Genomic DNA, 20,088 nt, shown 5'->3' with positions numbered 1-20,088 from the left:
GTGCAGGCAGCTAAGCAGCGAGCTGGAACAGCCCCATTACCATGTGATAAATGGCTCACCCTCAGAACCACACGTCATTTCAGCACTTTCCCGCAGGGACGTGATTGATCACAGGGCCGTGGTATGGAGAGCTGAGGCCCACCAATCTGGGATCAGTAGGCTGGGACAGGCTCCGTCAGTCAACCCAGCGTATGGAGATCAGCACCAGAACACATGAAGGCCAGGCCACGCTGTTAGTACATCTAGGCTGCAATGAACAGATCAGGGAAGGCCAGACTGAACTGAGAAACCAACCTGAGTCTCCAAAAATATGTTTGAGAAATGCTTGAATGGGCACTTTTGTCACATTACGCCGGCATTGTGACCAAATGTTTAAGAGGGTTAGCACTTCAGAGGCCCCTATGAGGATGAAATAATGTTTTTAACAGTCTGTACATTAATGTAGGCAAACATAATTGTGCAGAAGTATGGAGGTTATGTGCATAGGTCCTTATGTATATCAGAACCTGTGATGGGAATAAATTGGTCCTTTCTGGTCTGGTGGCTGGTGTAAGGTGTAATTACTCAATTACAATGTGATAAACATTCACCTCTTAAAGTGGTAGTATTTCAAGGCGTGGAGTTGTAAAATATGTAGATAGTATCACTTAAAACTATTCACCCAAGTTTACTACGAGATTCAATCTTCTTGATGCCAGGGCAAGCACTGTGAGGGGGATTGTGCAAGTTCATTTGGCAAAGTAGTCCACGCAACATCTGGATAGCATTAGAGGAGACGTGAAGCCAGTCTCAGTGAACGGCTTGCCCCGCGCCCCTGAAGATCAAAATACGTGCCATTAAACTATTTTTTCACCACTTCCAAACAGGCCAGAGGATCCGTGGTAATTACTTGAATTGTAGTGATTAATGACACCTCGGTTTGCTCTGTGGGACTAGACTATAAAGGGTTCCCCAACTGACGGCCTGCAGGCTGAATATTATAATATTTGGCCCCCCAAGTTCTGACCCCCCCCCCCCAAAAAACAAAAGTTGTATTTTTATAATTTTTTATTTTTGGATATAAAAGACGGTAAAAACACCAGCAAGTCAGGTCCAAGTGATTTTAATTTGGGAAATCTGTTCCAAAGTATTCCCACGCATAATAGACACATACAGCGCATTTGGAAAGTATTCAGGCCCCTTCACTTTTTCCACAATCTGTTACGTTATAGCCTTATTCTAAAATGGATTAAAACTGAAATACAAAAAACTGAAATATCACATTTACATAAGTATTTAGACCCTTTACTCAGTACTTTGTTGAAACCCCTTTGGAAGTGATTACAGCCTCAAGTCTTCTTGACACACCTGTATTTGGAGAGTTTCTCCCAATCTTCTAAGCATAGCCTCTCAAGCTCTGTCAGGTTGGAAGGGGAGCGTCGCTGCACAGATATTTTCATCTCTCGGTTGGAAGGTGAACCTTCACCCCAGTCTGAGGTCCTGAGCACTCTGGAGCAGGTTTTCATCAAGGATCGCTCTGTACTTTGTTCTGTTCATCTTTCCCTCGATCCTGACTAGTCTCCCAGTCCCTGCCGCTGAAAAACATCCCCATAGCATGATGCTGCCACCAACACCACGCTTCACCGTAGGAATGCTATTGACCAGGTGATGACTGTTGTCAGGTTTACTCCAGACGTAATGCTCTGAATTCAGGCCAAAGAGTTCAATCTTGGTTTCATCAGACCAGAGAATCTTGTTTCTCATGGTCTGCGTGTCCTTTAGGTGCCTTTTGGCAAACACCAAGCGAGCTGTCATGTGCCTTTTACTGAGGAGTGACTTTGTCTGGCCACTCTACCATAAAGGCCTGATTGGTGGAGTGCTGCAGAGATGGTTGTCCTTCTGGAAGGTTCTCCCATCTTCACAGAGGAACTCTGGAGCTCTGCCAGAGAGACCATCGGGTTCTTGGTCACCTCTCTAACCAAGGCCCTTCTCACTTGATTGCTAGGTTTGGCCAGGCGGCCAGCTCTAGGAAAAGTCTTGGTGGTTCCAAACTTCTTCCATTTAAGAATGATGGAGGACACTATGTTCTTGGAGACCTTAATGCTGCAGAAATATTTTGGTACCCTTCCCCAGATCTGTGCCTCGACACAATCCTGTCTCGGAGCTTTACGGACAATTCCTTCAACCACTTGGCTTGGTTTTTGCTCTGACATGCACTGTCAACTGTGGGACCTCATAAGAACAGACCTTGCAAATTCTAGCCCCTTGGCTGCTGCCATAGAAGTGCCCATCCAAGAAGGCTAAAGGTCATTGGCCACAGATAAAATGACATCAAATCCCTTTATATGTACAGTAGCTTTGATTGGACTGATCATGTCAACATCATACTTTCACAATCTTACCTAGCAGTCATCATCGTGAATCAAATCGACAATCTACTGGAAAATCCTTTTTAATTTTTGTCATATAAAGAGAAATTATAGATAAAACGTATCGGTGCTCATTGGCAATTGGACATAAACAATACACAACAAGTTGGAAATCGCATATTCAACGAGTAGTTTGTAAGGAATCACTGGCAGTGGCTGTGTGGCCCCACATCTGGGATTAAGGTGCTCTTTTCCAAATTTAAAATTAGAAAATGTCAACATTGGTCGTGCTATCAATTAACCATGATTTGTGCCGCAATCAAAACAACTGTTAACACGGAGGACCGCCGCACCACCTTTCTATTCAAGTCAATCAAATGTATTTATAAAGCCCTTCTTACGTCATCTGATGTCACAAAGTGCTGTACAGAAACCCAGCCTGAAAACCCAAACAGCAAGCAATGCAGGTGTAGAAGCAAGATTAGCCGAGCACAACAATGTGAGTCCAAAAATGTATTGTATGCAGCTTCATAAATTATGTAATATGCCAGGGAGATATGTTACTGTAACTAAGAAAGTAATACTAAGTGTATGTTGTGGAGTAAAACGTTAGTAGCCCATGTGCCTCACCCTAATAATTTGGTATATTTACCCCTATTAATTTTGCCTAATGTTCTGACTGCTCTACTGTAGCCTATAACCTGTTTAAGAGAAATGTAATCGTCAAATATTGTAGGAGCTTTCATTGTCTGCTTATATGCCCCCTTTATTCATCCTACGGTTCTGACTTGGTGTACAGGGAGAGCACTGTTAGAACGGCCCATGTTCTGAATTCTGTCGCTGTACATTTCAAAAGTTATATTGACTAATGTCCATCCTAGCTCGGTCCTTGTATTGATCAAAACTACGGATTGCCTCTTATCCACTTGTCGTCCCCTTATGCCATAGTTGGTACATCTCAATTGTTATTAGAAACCACATTGGTTTAAGCAAGTCAACCATATCAGCTATGTTTTTTTAAAGGCAGTAGATGAGGCTGAACGAACTGTTTCGCTGCCAGACAAGGCTCCGCTGATAGCCAGGTGTAGCAGTTGGGCTAGCTTTATGTAGGCTCTAACAGTCTGTGGGCACCATTTGTCACCGTTAAAGTGCAATTAATGTATTGTTTATAGTTGTGTTGTGTAGTGGCTTTGCTGGCATGCATTCCACTTTTAGTTTTTTTTGCCCCACCAAGATTTACATGCTAAAATCGGCAGTGCTTATGTATAAGGTATTTCTGTTTTTTGATATATATTTGTGTACATTACATTTTTATAAACGGTTTTCGCTTTGCCATTATGAGGTATTGTGTATAGATTGATGAGTCTCTTCAGAGTGGCGCAGCGGTCTAAGGCACTGTATCTCTGTGCTAGAGTCACTACAGACCCTGGTTTCGATTCTAGGCTGTATCACAACCGGCCGTGATTGGGAGTCCCATAGTACAAGCTATGGCATATTATTAAATCCATTTTAGAATAAGGCTGTAACGTAAAAACTTCTGGAAAGTCTGAATACTTTCCGAATGTGATCCTATACAAATGTAAGCAAGTTTTGAAATTATTATGTTTTAATCAAATATTTTATCTGTTTGGGCTTCTATCGGTCAATTTGCAGTCTACAAATATTTTGTAATTACGTTCTGGCCCCCTGACCCTCCGCTCAAGGCCAGCGGCTGAATCTAGTTGATGATCCCTACTGTAGGGTGATCCATGGCCTCTGCAACATTACTCAAACTAAAAAAACAGATTGACAGAAATGGGGTGCAGCAAGTAGATGTTACACAATATAGCACATTCTCAGAATGGTTTATCATGATGAACAAGGGAAGGCCATAATTCAAGCGGAGTTCCAGTAGTCTGATAAACCTATAGTTTACACTGTAACCTAGCAGGCTTGCGTAACGTGTATGAACGCGATACAACGTAGCCTAGAACTAGTTGGGTAATGGGGCTACTCGGGGGAGGAGGCAACACGAACGAGAGAGGGTTTGAATTCAGAGAAACGAGCATACCATCGCGCAGGCGGTCACCTGCGTAATAAAACAATCATTTCTGCAATGATAGGACTGAAACACACAACACATCCGAAGAAGACTGTTTTGCATCTGAGCAACAAAAAAAACCCACAGAGATCAGGCTAATATGCACGATGGGTTTTCATACCGTTAAACATCTGACAGACATACATTAATATCCCTAAAAATGCGCTGGTCTGGAATACTAATCAATCCATACCTGCAATCGCTCTGTCGCTGGCTGCCACATTTTAGTATAATCAAAGGTTTTCGTCTCTACTGAAGCTGGTTATTCTCTGTGTAGTCCAGCTCACATCTGCTCGTTCTCGGGGCTTGCTTCTCCTCTTCTGCAATCTGGAGAAACAGACAGTGAATTCCAATGAAGCGTGATGAAGCTCCGCCTGCGAGCAGTTCCGAGACTGGTCTGCAGGGGGCGGTAGCGACAGCAGCAAGTAACGAAAGGACGAGCCCTATTGCAAGCCAGAGAACACAGAGAACAGAAACAATCCTGCTGGAATTTCGCTAAATAATTCCATTGACTGCATATTAAAGACTCACATAAAAAATATTGCTAGTATTTCAAGCATTTTTGGTCAGTGTTACTCCACAGCTTGGTTTACTAATTGCTGTGTCCTGTTATGTTTGCCCAAACGGTCATGGTTTTGATGGTTGGTTGCGCACTTCTACATTCCAGCCTTCTGGCTCCAGTGAAATGGCTCCATCAGATCTAGCCATGACTCAGATTATAGGAGCTATGCCCACCAATGGATCCCTACGGAGGCCAAACAGTGCCCATGACCCTGGAGGTCATGGAAAGGGGAAAGGGGGAACCACTGGTTCCTCTCATCTCCACTCAGTGTGTGTGTGTGTGTGTGTGTGTGTGTGTGTGTGTGTGTGTGTGTGTGTGTGTGTGTGTGTGTGTGTGTGTGTGTGCGTGCATGCGTGAGTGTGTGTGTGTCCATGCACATGTGTGTGTGTGTGTGTCCGTGTATGCATACGTGTGTGTGTGGCCCTGAGTGTATTTGTGTGTGTGTGTGTTTTTAGGTGCGGCGAGTGCCGAGACAACACCACAGCTAGCCTGTATTTACAGATGTTTACTCTAGGAACATCTGGATCAAGCAGGAAGTCACCAAGGCCACACAGGGCTAACAACAAATGTATTTCCCACTGCTGGCATGTTGTCTGGAGAAACAAGGCATGGGGAGAGTGTCTATTAGTGGAAACATGTTACCCATTGTCCTATTGTAGTGGGTGTTGAGTTAATCCTGAAAACTGTCTGGCCAGTGTTGTTGAGGTCATATAGTGTCCGTTGTGTCTTTTGGTGTCTTAATGATAGATAACGCCAGTGCTGACAAAACCTCTGGTTTTTACCTGGTTTTTCTTCAGTTGATAAGATTGATAAGGTTCTCAGGAGTTGTGAAATGCACAATATTGATATGATATCATTTTGAGTTGGTTTTCAAAGCACTAGTCTAAGTGAGGCGAGGTCTTAGTATTTCACTGAGCCTTGTGCTTTGTCTAAAAAGAGTACTTAGTCTTGTGCTTTGTCCAAAAAGAGTACTTAATCTTGTGCTTTGTCTAAAAAGAGTACTTAGTCTTGTGCTTTGTCCAAAAAGAGTACTTAGCCTTGTGCTTTGTCTAAAAAGAGTACTTAGTCTTGTGCTTTGTCCAAAAAGAGTACTTAGCCTTGTGCTTTGTCCAAAAAGAGTACTTAATCTTGTGCTTTGTCTAAAAAGAGTACTTAATCTTGTGCTTTGTCTAAAAAGAGTACTTAGTCTTGTGCTTTGTCCAAAAAGAGTACTTAATCTTGTGCTTTGTCTAAAAAGAGTACTTAGTCTTGTGCTTTGTCCAAAAAGAGTACTTAATCTTGTGCTTTGTCTAAAAAGAGTACTTAGTCTTGTGCTTTGTCCAAAAAGAGTACTTAGCCTTGTGCTTTGTCTAAAAAGAGTACTTAGTCTTGTGCTTTGTCCAAAAAGAGTACTTAGCCTTGTGCTTTGTCCAAAAAGAGTACTTAGCCTTGTGCTTTGTCCAAAAAGAGTACTTAGCCTTGTGCTTTGTCCAAAAAGAGTACTTAGCCTTGTGCTTTGTCCAAAAAGAGTACTTAGTCTTGTGCTTTGTCCAAAAAGAGTATTTAGTCTTGTGCTTTGTCCAAAAAGAGTACTTAGTCTTGTGCTTTGTCCAAAAAGAGTATTTAGTCTTGTGCTTTGTCCAAAAAGAGTATTTAGTCTTGTGCTTTGTCCAAAAAGAGTACTTAGTCTTGTGCTTTGTCCAAAAAGAGTATTTAGCCTTGTGCTTTGTCCAAAAAGAGTACTTAGCCTTGTGCTTTGTCCAAAAAGAGTACTTAGTCTTGTGCTTTGTCCAAAAAGAGTATTTAGTCTTGTGCTTTGTCCAAAAAGAGTACTTAGTCTTGTACTTTGTCCAAAAAGAGTACTTAGTCTTGTACTTTGTCCAAAAAGAGTACTTAGTCTTGTGCTTTGTCCAAAAAGAGTACTTAGTCTTGTGCTTTGTCCAAAAAGAGTACTTAGCCTTGTGCTTTGTCCAAAAATAGTATTTAGTCTTGTGCTTTGTCCAAAAAGAGTACTTAGTCTTGTACTTTGTCCAAAAAGAGTACTTAGTCTTGTACTTTGTCCAAAAAGAGTACTTAGTCTTGTGCTTTGTCCAAAAAGAGTATTTAGTCTTGTGCTTTGTCCAAAAAGAGTATTTAGTCTTGTGCTTTGTCCAAAAAGAGTACTTAGTCTTGTGCTTTGTCCAAAAAGAGTACTTAGTCTTGTGCTTTGGAGGTTATCCAAATCCAGTTGTCATGTCGTGATAAATCATCTTTGCGACTTCAGTATTATTTTCCCAGTTCAAGGGCAGATCTAATTGCTAAGATTTTGGTCACAAAACTCAAGAGATGCTGCTGGAGCTGGATTGGCCATGTTCTAAGAAGATATGCAAATTCCATTCCAAGGTTAGCTGTCCATTGGACTCCAGAAGACACACATAAGAAAGGGAGGCCCAAGACAACATGGAGAACAATGAACAGTAGACACCAGTAGAGCTGGAGCACCGCGGAGAAGATGGCCAAAGACCGCAGGAAGTGGCGATCCTTTGTTGCTGCCCAATGCTCGAGCCGGCGTGACGGGATGAGTGCGTCAGTGAGCTGAGGTTTTACATATTAAATGCATGTTTAAATACGTGTATTACAGTGACCAAGTCTTGTCATAGTACATTTCCATTGAGTCAACAGAACCCTGTGAGTCAAATGTTTTCCTAGACACAAATAGACCTCTGGTGTCATGATAAGAACAAACACCACGGAACTCACACGAGACACCAGCTGGGTTTGTGTTCACTTCAACCTTTATTGTTACATCATTGAACATAGATAATAATCATGTGCTTCTTCTCTTTTAAAAAAAGGACAATGATCCTAGTTGGCTAAACATCAGTCGAGTGGAGAGCTCACTTGGTGCTCTGGGTGGGCAGAGATTACGCTAAAGAACCAATGGAATGGTCTAAAATGTGCCTCCCATCCGGCGCCCCAAAACCAATGCACCCAGGGGTTGACCCTGAGTGGAACAACACAACCGCACACAGACAGAGAGAGACACCTATACCTGGGACACAGAAGCACATGTTACTGGAGCAGACTCACCAGCTGACCCCCGCCTGTCAATCATCCACACAAGACCCGCCCTCCCCACCTGTCAGTCATCCACACAAGACCCGCCCATTGGCTACTCCGACCACTCCTGCGAAAAACACTGTCCTCATATAGGGAAACCATACAACACTGTGAATACAATTATTTCTCCTTCTTTACTTGTACAGAACTTGTAAATAACAAAAACATGACAACCAATGTTTGTTTTTTTAAAACACTGTTTTAAAGCTTCCCCCATAGTGGTTTTTACGTCTGTTCTACTTCTACCACACGTTGTTGCCTGAAGAAGGAGACGATTTTGGCACAAACCTGGTAAAGATACAGTAAATCAATCACAATGTACGGAGGGTTTCAAAATTATGCAGAAACCATCAAATCTACCCATGCATCAAGTAAGGCAACCTACTGCAGATTTTTTATATAGAAAGATATATATATATATATATATATATATATATCGTACTGCACTATGACAAGTGCACCTATTTCTACCACACCTGTAAGAACTCCTATCGGCAGCCTCTGCTGAATCTACACTTTAAACTGAGCTCATGGGTTGGTGGGGGATGTCAGGAACCGCCCCCTTTAGGACCCCAATGGCATCCTGGGTAATGTAGTCACATTCTACTGGAGAGAAGTAGCATAATGCAAGGTAGCTTTATGGATATTCCAACTGTAAAATTGATTTGTATTTTTCTTCCCGCAGGACTATTGTTTCGTCCACATTTATTTTTTCAATGTTTATTTAAAGAAATACTAAATGGTTTGCATTTTGCATTGACTGAATTTGTGTGTATTGGTGCACATCCGAACATGTCCAGTTAGTTGTGTGTGTGAACAGGTGATGTGTGATACTGTGTGTGTGTGGGTGGGTGTGCTGCCTCTGTGTTTTCTACAAATCTTTTGTTTTGATCAAAGTGACCAGGGGCTTGTCATCAGGGCTGTAGTCCTCGTAGGTAATGGGTGCGGCGTCGTACATGGCTGGCCGGGACTTCTTCCCAAATCTGAGAGAGGGGACGAAAACACATACATGGAACATCACTTCAGGTAGGACAGCTAGCTACACGCAAGGAAATTCCTAATGTTTCAAGTGTAGAGTTGCTAGGTTGAGAATGACATACAGGTGGCAGGGGAGTGTAATGTTAGAAAGGAGATGTTGCATGTTACAAACAGAGTAATAGGAATATGGCGTTGTAAGAGAGGTATTACACATTTCCCCACAAATCTACCGGAACGGGCCTTTATCTCGTGTTTTTTCTAGTATTACATTGTTATTGATTATTGTATTGTTGGGTTTAGAGTTTGCAAGAATGGCATCTCACTGACATTAAAAACTTGAAACTTGAATGGGCCTTTATCTCCAGGTGAACAGTAAATCTATAACAGGAGGTGTTTGTAATGGCTGAATCAAATGAATACATTAAATGTTAACAATGTTGGGGCACTTGTATTCTTAGAGTGAGCGAACATTGTGCCGTCTCACCTGGCGTGGCGGATGGAGGCGATGGCGTTGCTGAACTCGCTGTCGATGCTGCGGCAGTTGTAGAACTCCTGGTAGGCATGGCGAGATGAGCCCTGGTACTCGATGCGACTGATGCGGCAGATGCCCACGATGAGGATGATGAGCATGAGGACGAAGGCCACGCACAGGGCACCGATGATGATGTAGAGGGAGTGACGTGGCATGTTGGTCAGGGTGTCCTCAGGGTGGGCCGTCTTCCACTGCAAGTCTGAGAGAGAGACAGACAGATTGTTATGAATAACCTAAGAAAGGCATATACATGTAATCATATATCATAATTAACTCATTCAAACAGGGGATTCTGGGTAATGTACTTACGTATCTCACAGCTGGCCCCTATCCAGCCTGGGGGGCAGTGGCAGGTGTAGGCATTTGATTGGTCGATGCAGGTTCCACCGTGATGACAGGGGTTGCTCTCACACTCGTTGACATCAACCTCACAGTCCTCCCCTGAGAGAACCGATAGCGTGGGGGGAGGGTTATGTTTAACTGGAACAGCAGGTACAGGTATATTTTCAAAGTGATCAGAGGGGGTTTGCTCCCTAGTCAGAACAGCCTACTCCCACCTGTGTCACCAAGGCCCATTATGATAGACTGGGTGACAGATGTGTATACACACACATACACACACTCGCGCGCGCACACATGCACGCACGCACACACACATACAGTGCAGAGTTGAAATCCTCACCCAGGTAACCAGTTGGGCAGACACAGGTGGCGTTCAGGCCCACACTATCACAGCGTCCTCCGTTCTGACAGTGAGCCTTCAGACAAGGATCCCTGTAGATCTCACAGTGTCTGCCTGCACAGGTACACACACCTATGACCCATCATGACGCACTCATAGTACTCTCTATAGACCTGGGTTCACTCTCTATAGACCTACCATTCAAAATATTTCAAACACTTTAAGCGTTAGCTTTAGCCTGTCTGCAGTGCCAATGGGGCTGTGTTTGTACATTTGGGACATTTCTATTGGTTCCATTGCAACAGACAAGCTCAATCAAGCACAGCATAAGTATCTGCCATGATTACAAATAGTATTTGAATCCAGGTTTGCTCTACATATAATAGTTTACACCAACTCAGCACTCTATCTCGCTACAAAAACACATACTGTAGACAACATACAATTCCTTATATGAATACATTTGTAATACAGGTTGTAGAAACTCATTGAATTAGCATACATATTGCAGTATCAGCATCATCACACAAGCCCACCCCAGGATAACATACTTAAAACTGTTCCCGTTGAGTTGTCAGTCACACATACACACACACCCCTACCTTCATACTGGGGAGTGCAGACACATTCGTAAGCGTTGATGAGGTCTCTGCAGGTAGCGTAGTTCTGGCAGGGGGCTGACAAACACTCGTTGTATTCCTCCTCACAGTACAGACCATGGTACCCTGGGAGAGAGGGAGACACACACACGCACACGCACACACTGTCTTTGATCATAATATTAGATGACGATGCAAGTAATGATTAAGTTTAGATATCACTACCAAGAATATCACGGTGAAACACTCCTCAGCACATCATATTTTTTAAGATGTGTTTTTATAGGGTGAGTTAAATGTGGTTCAATGTGCCTTTATTTCTATATAGAGATGATCACTTAGACGGAACGAGTCAATGCATTTGTTTCCCTACATGACTATGGCAAAACCTTGTGGATGTTACATCCACAGACATCCTATTAAATCAACTCTATATGTAATTCTATGGTTACATCCATACAGGCATGATTCAGCCATGACTGTTGGTGGTCTATTAAAGGCAGTACACTCCAGTTGCCACTGGGTGACAGGTTTGCACTGGGACTGAGAACAGTGGGTCTTGTTGTTTTTCCCCATAAAAGAGAAGCAGTATGAGCCCAAGGTCAGAACACAGTGATTGACAGAATCTCAGAGTTGACATAGGACATTGTGTTCTTTCTTTAGAGCTTACAAGCAGAAGCTACCGTACTGAGTATAGACATGTCTGTATGTGTAATGCGTGTGTGAGTGTGTGTCGGGCTGTGTGTGTGTGTCTGGCTGTCTGCTTGTGTGTGCATGTGTTTGTCGTTTACCATGAGAGGAAACATTTACATACAAAGTAAGCCTTGATAATTCTCAGAGGTTCTCATAAAAAGCCAATGAAATGTCAAGTGCCTTTCCCAGACTCCCAGACCGATTTCCTCTGGCTAGTCTGACTCTCCTCTGTCTGATATGGATACAGGGAGCCTGGGATCCACTACTAGAGTATATATGAGCTCCTTCACAGCCTCCTCTCCTTGTAGAGGACACAGACACCAGCTGGCATATTGATGAACAGGAGAAAATGTCAATTATTTCCATAAGCGAGTCTGATGTGTGTCTGTCTGTCTGTGTTTGTGTGTGTCTGTGTTTTGGTTGCTTGTGTGTGTGCCTTCTTGCATGTGTGTGTGTGCATGAACATACGCATGTCTATGTGTGTGTGGAGTCTGGGTGTGAAGAGTTAAGCGTCTGGAATGCTGATTGCAAATCACCAATCACATCATTCCCATTAGATGGTGGCTGTAAGAATGGAAATGTGTGATTGGACGACATCATCTGCCCAACTTGTGTAGTCAGACAACGGTTGCAGACAGACAATGGTCTGGAAGGAAGTGGAACGCAACTGTTTCACCTAATAAAAAGAGATCCTAATAAAAATATATCGCCATGGCAACCAGATGACAGAGGAGGGGGAGAGGGAAATGAGGTGAGGAAAGAGAGACAAAGAGAGCGGGACGGAAAGCCAAAGAGAGAAAGAGATGATGAGCAATGGAGAATAACAGAGAATATGTTAGAGTGAAAGGTGAAAAGAGATATTCTATTATGTGTGAATATGCTGTCAGGAGGACAATAGAGTGGACAGTGTGATCCCCAAAAGAACGATTTTAAGTGAAGTGATTTAAAAAGGTGAAAAATTAAAAACCGGCCATTACTACTTTAGAGTGTATCTCACTAAGATTGCTCAACCTAAGATTGCAAATTAAATCAAAATGAAAACTGAAAGACGGAAAGATATATAAAAGGGAGCTCTAGGACAGACTGTGTTGATGGTTCTACTGATAGGGTCCTGCAGTCACACCCAGACCAGGGTTCAAATACTGTTTTTAAATCTTTCCAATATTACTACCATTTGTTTTAGCCTGCAAAATGGGCAGGGTTTGCAATTTTGCAACTATCCTATTGGTTCCCTTGTACCAAGCAAGCTCAATCAAGCCCAGCTAAAGTAATTTAAATTATTTCAAATACAATTTGAACCCAGGTCTGGTTACAAGGCTGAATAAGGGATAATGATTTGTCATCATTCCACACCATTAATCTGAGCATGGAGACATAAAAACCAGTGGCATGATCAATGAGCCTGTAATGACACATCAGTCATGCGTTACCCAGTGTGTGTCGTAATCAATGATATCACTGGGGTGGGGAATGGGTTGTGGAATGATGAGTAGTAACAATGCTAATTTATGATGTTGCACAGTGCATTCGGAAAGTATTCAGACCCCTTCACTTTTTACACATTTTGCTACTTTACAGCCTTGTTCTAAAATGGATTTGTCACGCCTACTCCCGCTCCTTCTCTCCAGCCCTCGATGTCGCTGGTCTACCAACCACCGGCCCTGGCAACAATCATTACTCACACCTGGTCATCATTATCTCCTTGATTACTCCCCATTTATTTAGCCCTCAGTAGACAGCAGTCACTAGATAGTATTGTTTTCTCTCACATTCTGTACGCTTCTCATATTCTGTTCATCAGCATTGTTTCACTATTAAACTCACCTTCTGCACCTGCTTCCTGACTCCCGGCGTATTTAGTTACAGAATACGACCTCGCAACATGGAAGCAGCAGAGGATAAAACCATCCTCCAGACGGTCAAGGAACAGGGTCATCTACTCCACCAACACCACAAACCAGCTGACGCAACTGGGTATGGCCATGGAGGAGGACCTACGCGTTATCTACCGCCTCGACACACCCAGTGAGGCTCTCAATACCCCTATCAGAAGGCCTCCTACCACGGGTGGTTACAGTGAGCCAGTCCCCCAGCCTACTGAGCTCAGTCCTCCCAGGTCAGTGATGCCCTACTGTCCTTCCTGGAGAAGTATTGACGGTACTCCGTCGAAATGCTGTGGCTTCCTACTCCAGTGCTCCCTCTATTTCGCCTATCAGATGGGAGCAACCACGACCGAGAGATCCAAGGTTGCCACGGTCATTTCCCTGCTGACAGGGTGGGCGTTGGAGTGGGCTACAGCCATCTGGGAGAGAGGATAGGAGGAGCTGGGTTCCGATGAGAGGTTCATGGCTCTGTTCAGGGCGGTCTTCAACCATCCTCCAGAGGGCAGAGAGGGAGGTGCGTGACTTCTCCAACTCCAGCAGGGTGCCCAGATCGCTGCGGAGTACACCTTCACCTTTCGGACTGTGGCAGCCTCCAGCGGATGGAATGAGCCGGTGCTCCACACTCTTTTCTGGAGAGGACTGCATGAAGAGGTCCAGACGGAGTTGGTTTGTCAGGGTGGCAATCTTTGGCAGCGCCGGTGCCCACCTCGCACTCACCTCCCTCCTTTGGCTGTCCTGAGGCAGAGCCTGAACCCATGGAGGTAGGGGCCATAAACCTCTCCGTGGCAGAGCGGCGTCGCCGGAGACACCGGGGGCTCTGTCCATTTGGCAGGCCAGGATGGGCACCAGCTTCAGTGTTGTCCGGTGCATCCGAACCCGGGGTCCACTAGAGCAGAGGGGCGGCCCCGTGATCTTCCCTCTCCCAGGGTAGGCATGAGTATTCCATCATCATAATTTTCCGCCAAACCCTTTCTGGTTCCCATTTCACTGGCTGGCTGTCCCTCAAGTGTTGTCTCTACAGCTCTAGTGGACTCTGGTGCCGCAGGGAACTTCATCAACCAGGCCCTTGCCTCCTCCCGGACCATAACTTTGTACCTGCTCTCCTCTCCTTTTCCGGTACAAGCCCTGGATACGTGACCATTGAGACACAATTAAGCACATCACAGCACCACTCACCCTCACCGTGGGACCCATGTGCCAGGAAAGCTGTCCTCATCATCCCCCCACCAGTACACAAAGTCATCCTCGGCCTCCCATGACTCCAACGTCATAACCCCACCATATCCTGGTCGAGGATAAGAATCACTGCCTGGGGCCTCCCGGGTGGCACAGTGGTTAAGGGCGCTGTACTTCAGTGCCAGCTGTGCCACCAGAGACCCTGGGTTCGCGCCCAGGCTCTGTCGTAACCGGCCGTGACCGGGAGGTCCGTGGGGCAACGCACAATTGGCCTAGAGTCGTCCGGGTTAGGGAGGGTTTCTGAAGGTTTTACCACTATTATGGTTGTTGTTGACAGATTCTCTAAATCCTGCCATTTTATTCGTCTCTCTGGTCTACCTACCTCTCTCTGTCCGTAGACTTCGGAACTGATCTCCACCTTTCCACCTTTCTGATGATTTTACCACTTATTATGGTTGTTGACAGATTCTCTAAATCCTTACGTTTTATGCCTCTCTCTGGTCTGCTTAGCACTCTCCAGGTCGCGGAGACACTATTCCAGCAGGTCTTTCGGCACTACGGTCTTCCGGAGGACATCATTTCCAACCGTGGTCCCCAATTCACGTTGCGGGTATGGAAAGCCTTTATGGAGAAGCTGGGGGCACGGTCAGCCTGACATCCGCGTACCGGCCTCAGTCCAATGGGCGGGTGGAGAGGATCAACCAGGAGCTGGGGAGGTTCCTAATGAGTTACTGCCAGGACTGACAGGGGAAGTAGTTCCGGTTCCTTCCCTGGGAGGAGTACGCCTCGGCACTCCTCCACCGGGCTGATTCACTTCCAGTGTGTCCTGGGATACCATCCGGCCCTGGCTTCATGGACTCCGAGCCAGACCGAGGCCCCTGTAGAGGACGAGTGGTTCTGCCATCAGTAGGATCAGACGGACCACCACTGCAGTGAGGTGGAGGTTCCATCCTGGTGATCGCCCTCTGGCTCTCCACTAGGAATCTCCCGCTCCGCGTGCCCTGCCGGAAGCTTAGTCTCTGGTTTGTGGGGCCCATCAAGGTCCTCCGGAGGGTCTATGAGGTAACTTATTGTCAAGAACTCCCCACCAACTACCGGATCACACCATCCTTTCATGTCTCCCTCACCAGGCCAGTGGTTCCTGGTCCCCTGGCAGATGTCGTCTCCCGAGACACCCCCCCCGCCTCCCCTGAACATCGAGTGGAACCCTACCTATGCTATACCCCATACACACAATACCCCATAATGAAAAAAATAAAAAAATCTTTTTTTAGCAAATGTATTAAAAATAAAAATCTGAAATACTTTACTTACTTAAGTATTCAGACCCTTTGCTATGAGACTCGAAATTGAGCTCAGGTGCATCCTGTTTCCATTGATCATTCTTGAGATGTTTCTATAACTTGATTGGAGTCCATCTGTAGTAAATTCAAAAATTGGACATGATTTGGAAAGGCACACATCTGTCTGTATAAGGTCACACAGTTGACAGTGCATGTCCGAGCAAAAACCAAGCCATGAGGTTGAAGGAATTGTCCGTAGAGCTCCGAGAAGGGATTGTGTCGAGGCACAGATCTGGGGAAGGGTACCAAAACATTTCTGCAGAATTGAAGGTCCACAAGAACAACTTGGCCTTCATCATTCTTAAATAGAAGAAGTTTGGAACCACCAACACTCTTCCTATAACTGGTCGCCAAGCCAAACTGAAGAATCGGGGGAGAAGGGCCTTGGTCTGGGAGGTGACCAGGAACCCGATGGTCACTCTAACAGAGCTCCAGAGTTCCTTTGTGGCGATGGGAGAACCTTGCAGAAGGACAACCATCTCTGCAGCACACCACCAATCAGGCCTTTATGGTAGAGTGGCCAGACGAAGCCACTCCTCAGTAAAAGGCACATGACAGCCTGCTTGGAGTTTGCAACAAAAAACACCTAAAGGACACTCAGACCATGAGAAACAAGATTCTCTGGTCTTTTGAAACCAAGATTGAACTCTTTGGCCTTAATGCCAAGAATCACACCTGGAGGAATCCTGGCACCATCCCTACAGTGAATTATGGTGGTGGCAGCATCATGCTGTGGGGATGTTTTTCAGTGGCAGGGACAGGGAGACTAGTCAGGATCGAGAGAAAGATCAACAAAGAAAAGTACAGAGAGATCCTTGATGAAAACCTGTTCCAGAGTGCTCAAGACTGGGGCGAAGGTTTGCCTTCCAACAGGACAACAACCCGAAGCATATAGCCAAGACAATGCATGAGTGGCTTTGGAACAAGTCTCTGAATGTCCTTGAGTGGCCCAGCCAGAGCCCGGACTTGAACTCTGAAGAGACCTGAAAAATCTCCCCATCCAACCTGACAGAGCTCGAGAGGATCTGCAGAGAATAATGGGAGAAACTCACCAAATACAGGTGTGCCAAGCTTGTAGTGTCATATCAAAGAAGACTTGAGGCTGCTAAAGATTTCTGTTAAAAAAACAAACAGTTTTTGCTTTGTCATTATGGGGTATTGTGTGTAGATTGATAGAAAATATTTTTTAGTGGAATAAGGCTGTAACATAAACAAAATGTGAAAAAAGTGAAGGGGTCTGAATACTTTCCGAATGCACTGTATATTATATGTGTCAGGTTTACTGTGATATCTGATTTATTGTGGGAGAATCAATCTGTTAGATAGTCTTAGAGCTTATCTATAGTGTGGATGATTGAAGGTTGATCACATAGAGAGTACCCCCCATTTAAACAGGCACTGTTATTTAATGGCTCACCTGGGACACACAGACATCTGTAGCTGGTGCCCACACTGCGGCAGATCCCATGGGCACAGGGGTTGAGGGCACAGAAGTCCACCAGCTGGGCACAGGTTGGGCCGGTGAAGCCGGCAGCACAGCTGCAGCCAAAGTCCAGGCCAGGACCCTGGGGGAAGCAGCTCCCGTTGTTGTGGCAGGGGCTGGAGGCACATGGGTCCACCCTCTGTTCACACATACTGCCCTGATACCCTGAGAAAGATGAAGGGAGTACAAGAGAGAGAGGAGAGAGAAAGAGAGAGTGAGACAAAGAGAAAGACAAAGACAAAGATAGGGCGAGAGAAAGACAGCACAAAAAGAGAGGATGAAGGAAGGAAAATGAAAGACAGAGAGAGAGAGAGAGAGAGAGAGAGAGAGAAAGAAGAGAGAGAGAGAGAGCAAGCAAGAGAGAGCGAGAGAGGGGGTGGGGAGCATCTGGTCTGGTGGCAGGAATGCTATGGGGTTCTGGGGTTGTGAAGAACCGCATTGTGGGTGTTGAGGTGGGTCTGTGGACTATAGCGTCTGTTTTGTCTACACACACAAACCCATGGCCCGTCCCCCATCCCACGCCCGCCCACACACAAACACATACAAACAAACAGGCACTGTTATTTAACCCAAGCCAGAAAGCCCATACTTAAAGACATGCTCCAGCACATTTTTTTTAAACCTCCTGCTTTGGGCTGGATGTGTCAATGTGTAGTTCATACATGCATAATTTATGAGAAAGAAAGAAAGAAGACCCACACAGAACCCACTGACTCCAGTAGATTATTCCTCCCTCTCTGCACTGACAGTGAAATAATACATGTCCATAAATCTGGGTGATATAGAGTCCTCCATGCATCTGAATACATGAATCAGCAGACCCTGAAAGCCTCTCTTCATTAGCCCGATGAAATACACACACTGACGCAATCAACATGTTTCCAGGTTATATTGACCGTGTAACCCGCACACACACGCACACACACAGGCCAACACACACCCATAGGCTGACACAAACTCACTCACAGAGGCATGCACATGCTCACACACACTCACACACACGCACAATCCTATCCTATCACAATAAAGTACAGTCTTCTCTCTGCGCTACCATGGCAACGATCCCGAAAAAAACAGCTTGTGATGGAACCATTCTCCTGAGGAAGGAGGGAGGACAGAGGGTCAAGGTGGAGAGAGGTGAGGAGGGAAGAGGCAAGGGTGGCACCTTGAGATTGGCAGAGATGGAGGCAGTGATTGCAGAAGGTGTGACAAAATGGAGGTTTGATTGAGGGTGACCCAATTGATCAGTATTTCTCATAAGAGCAACAGGATGTAGGAGGCTAGTGGGAGTGGAGCAGCCAGGTCACACCAGATATGCTGTAATATTAGATGTTTTTCCAGGTCTCCAAGATGTCGGGAGATGCCTTCCATACCAGTCACGAGGGGCAACGTGAGTGCCTATTACCATCGAGCAGGATCACGGCTTGCTAGGAGTTATGGGTGGGGATAGAGGAAGTGCTTAAAGGTCCTGAACAAAAAGATCCCATGTCAAATAGCCTTTTATTACCCATAATAATTTGGGGGATAGAAGTGCTACAAATTTGAAAAAAATGATCAATGTAGAAGCAATATTCAGTTGTCATACTTTGATTTGGTTCCATCCAAATTTCATGATGTTGACTATTCTGCTCCACAGCTAAGAGGATTGTGGGTTCAATTCCCATTGCTAGGCACACATTCTTGCTTTTTTCTGTTTCAACCCTATCCCAACCCCCCCCCCCGGACAAATATTGGATACTGAAGTGTGGCGTTGGGTGGAGACATGTAACACACACATACATGTGCACACACACACATAGACACACAACCGCACATAATCTCAGATGTTGTAGAAAAGGAGACATGACGAGAGGTAAAGACAAGAGAGAGGTCAAGGTGCCAAAGAGGAGAATGTGAAGAAGATAGGAGGGAGGAAAATCTGACACCCTGCTGTGTGTGTGTGTATTTGCCTTGGGCAGTGGGGTCAGGGAGACTGGCTGGGTGTCTGAGCATCAGGACCCCATCTCTCTCTCTCTCTCTCTCATTTTCTTTCCTTCTTCCTCTTTCTTTCTGCTCTCTGTCATTCTCTCTCCCTATCTTTGTCTTTGTCTCTCTCTCTCTCGGATCATGCTGACAACTCATGCTGACAAATGATCAAGCTCATAATTCACTATGCCACAGGGGGTAGGGGTCAGCAGGCATGGTAAAGACACACACGCACACACGTGCACCCCCACATGCACCGAACCCCCCACCATCACCACCACACGCACTTTACCAAGCCTCCACACTTAACCAGATTCCCAGGGGAGCTCTGATATGAGAAGAAAACAGCTTTTGCAGAGCTGCTGTACCGCTTCTACTTGCCAATACTGTAGAGCGAGTTAGGAGTCTAAATATAGCACCCCCACCCCTCCTGTTCCCCACTGGAGACAGTGCCAGTCCCAGAGCTGAGAGAGAGAGACCTCAGAGGACAGACACAGAGCTAGGAGGACTGCTGGGAACAACCTCTAGAGGCTCTGGCTGTGTCTGAAATTGTACCCATATTCCTTCAGGAAAATCACTCAAGATTGACTTTGAAATTTGACGTCTGTTCATGTCCTGAGGACATCAGACTTTAACCCGTAACTTAATGATTCGTAATGAATGCCTAAATGTAATGTTTTAACCCA

General features: G+C 45.3%; 2 protein-coding genes across 2 annotated transcripts in view; both read right to left on the bottom strand.

The window, feature by feature from the left end:
* The window catches only part of LOC135546284 (PTB-containing, cubilin and LRP1-interacting protein-like), a 35,859-nt gene extending 31,103 nt beyond the window's left edge, over positions 1-4,756 (bottom strand). The window contains exon 1 of the mRNA XM_064974589.1: positions 4,622-4,756. Coding sequence (XP_064830661.1) covers positions 4,622-4,651 — 30 coding nt within the window. The 5' untranslated portion in view covers positions 4,652-4,756. The remainder of the gene's footprint in view (positions 1-4,621) is intronic.
* A 2,965-nt stretch (positions 4,757-7,721) lies between these two features.
* LOC135546283 (delta and Notch-like epidermal growth factor-related receptor) overlaps positions 7,722-20,088 on the bottom strand; it is a 69,486-nt gene continuing 57,119 nt past the window's right edge. Inside the window, exons 8-13 of the mRNA XM_064974588.1 lie at positions 17,372-17,602; positions 10,863-10,985; positions 10,261-10,374; positions 9,888-10,019; positions 9,531-9,777; positions 7,722-9,051 (exon numbers count right to left, since the gene is read on the bottom strand). Of these exons, the coding sequence (XP_064830660.1) occupies positions 8,940-9,051; positions 9,531-9,777; positions 9,888-10,019; positions 10,261-10,374; positions 10,863-10,985; positions 17,372-17,602 (959 nt within the window). The 3' untranslated portion in view covers positions 7,722-8,939. The remainder of the gene's footprint in view (positions 9,052-9,530; positions 9,778-9,887; positions 10,020-10,260; positions 10,375-10,862; positions 10,986-17,371; positions 17,603-20,088) is intronic.

This window comes from Oncorhynchus masou, chromosome 9 (assembly GCF_036934945.1).
Source record: "Oncorhynchus masou masou isolate Uvic2021 chromosome 9, UVic_Omas_1.1, whole genome shotgun sequence".
NCBI lineage: Eukaryota > Metazoa > Chordata > Actinopteri > Salmoniformes > Salmonidae > Oncorhynchus > Oncorhynchus masou.
This window is presented reverse-complemented; position numbering and strand designations above follow the sequence as displayed.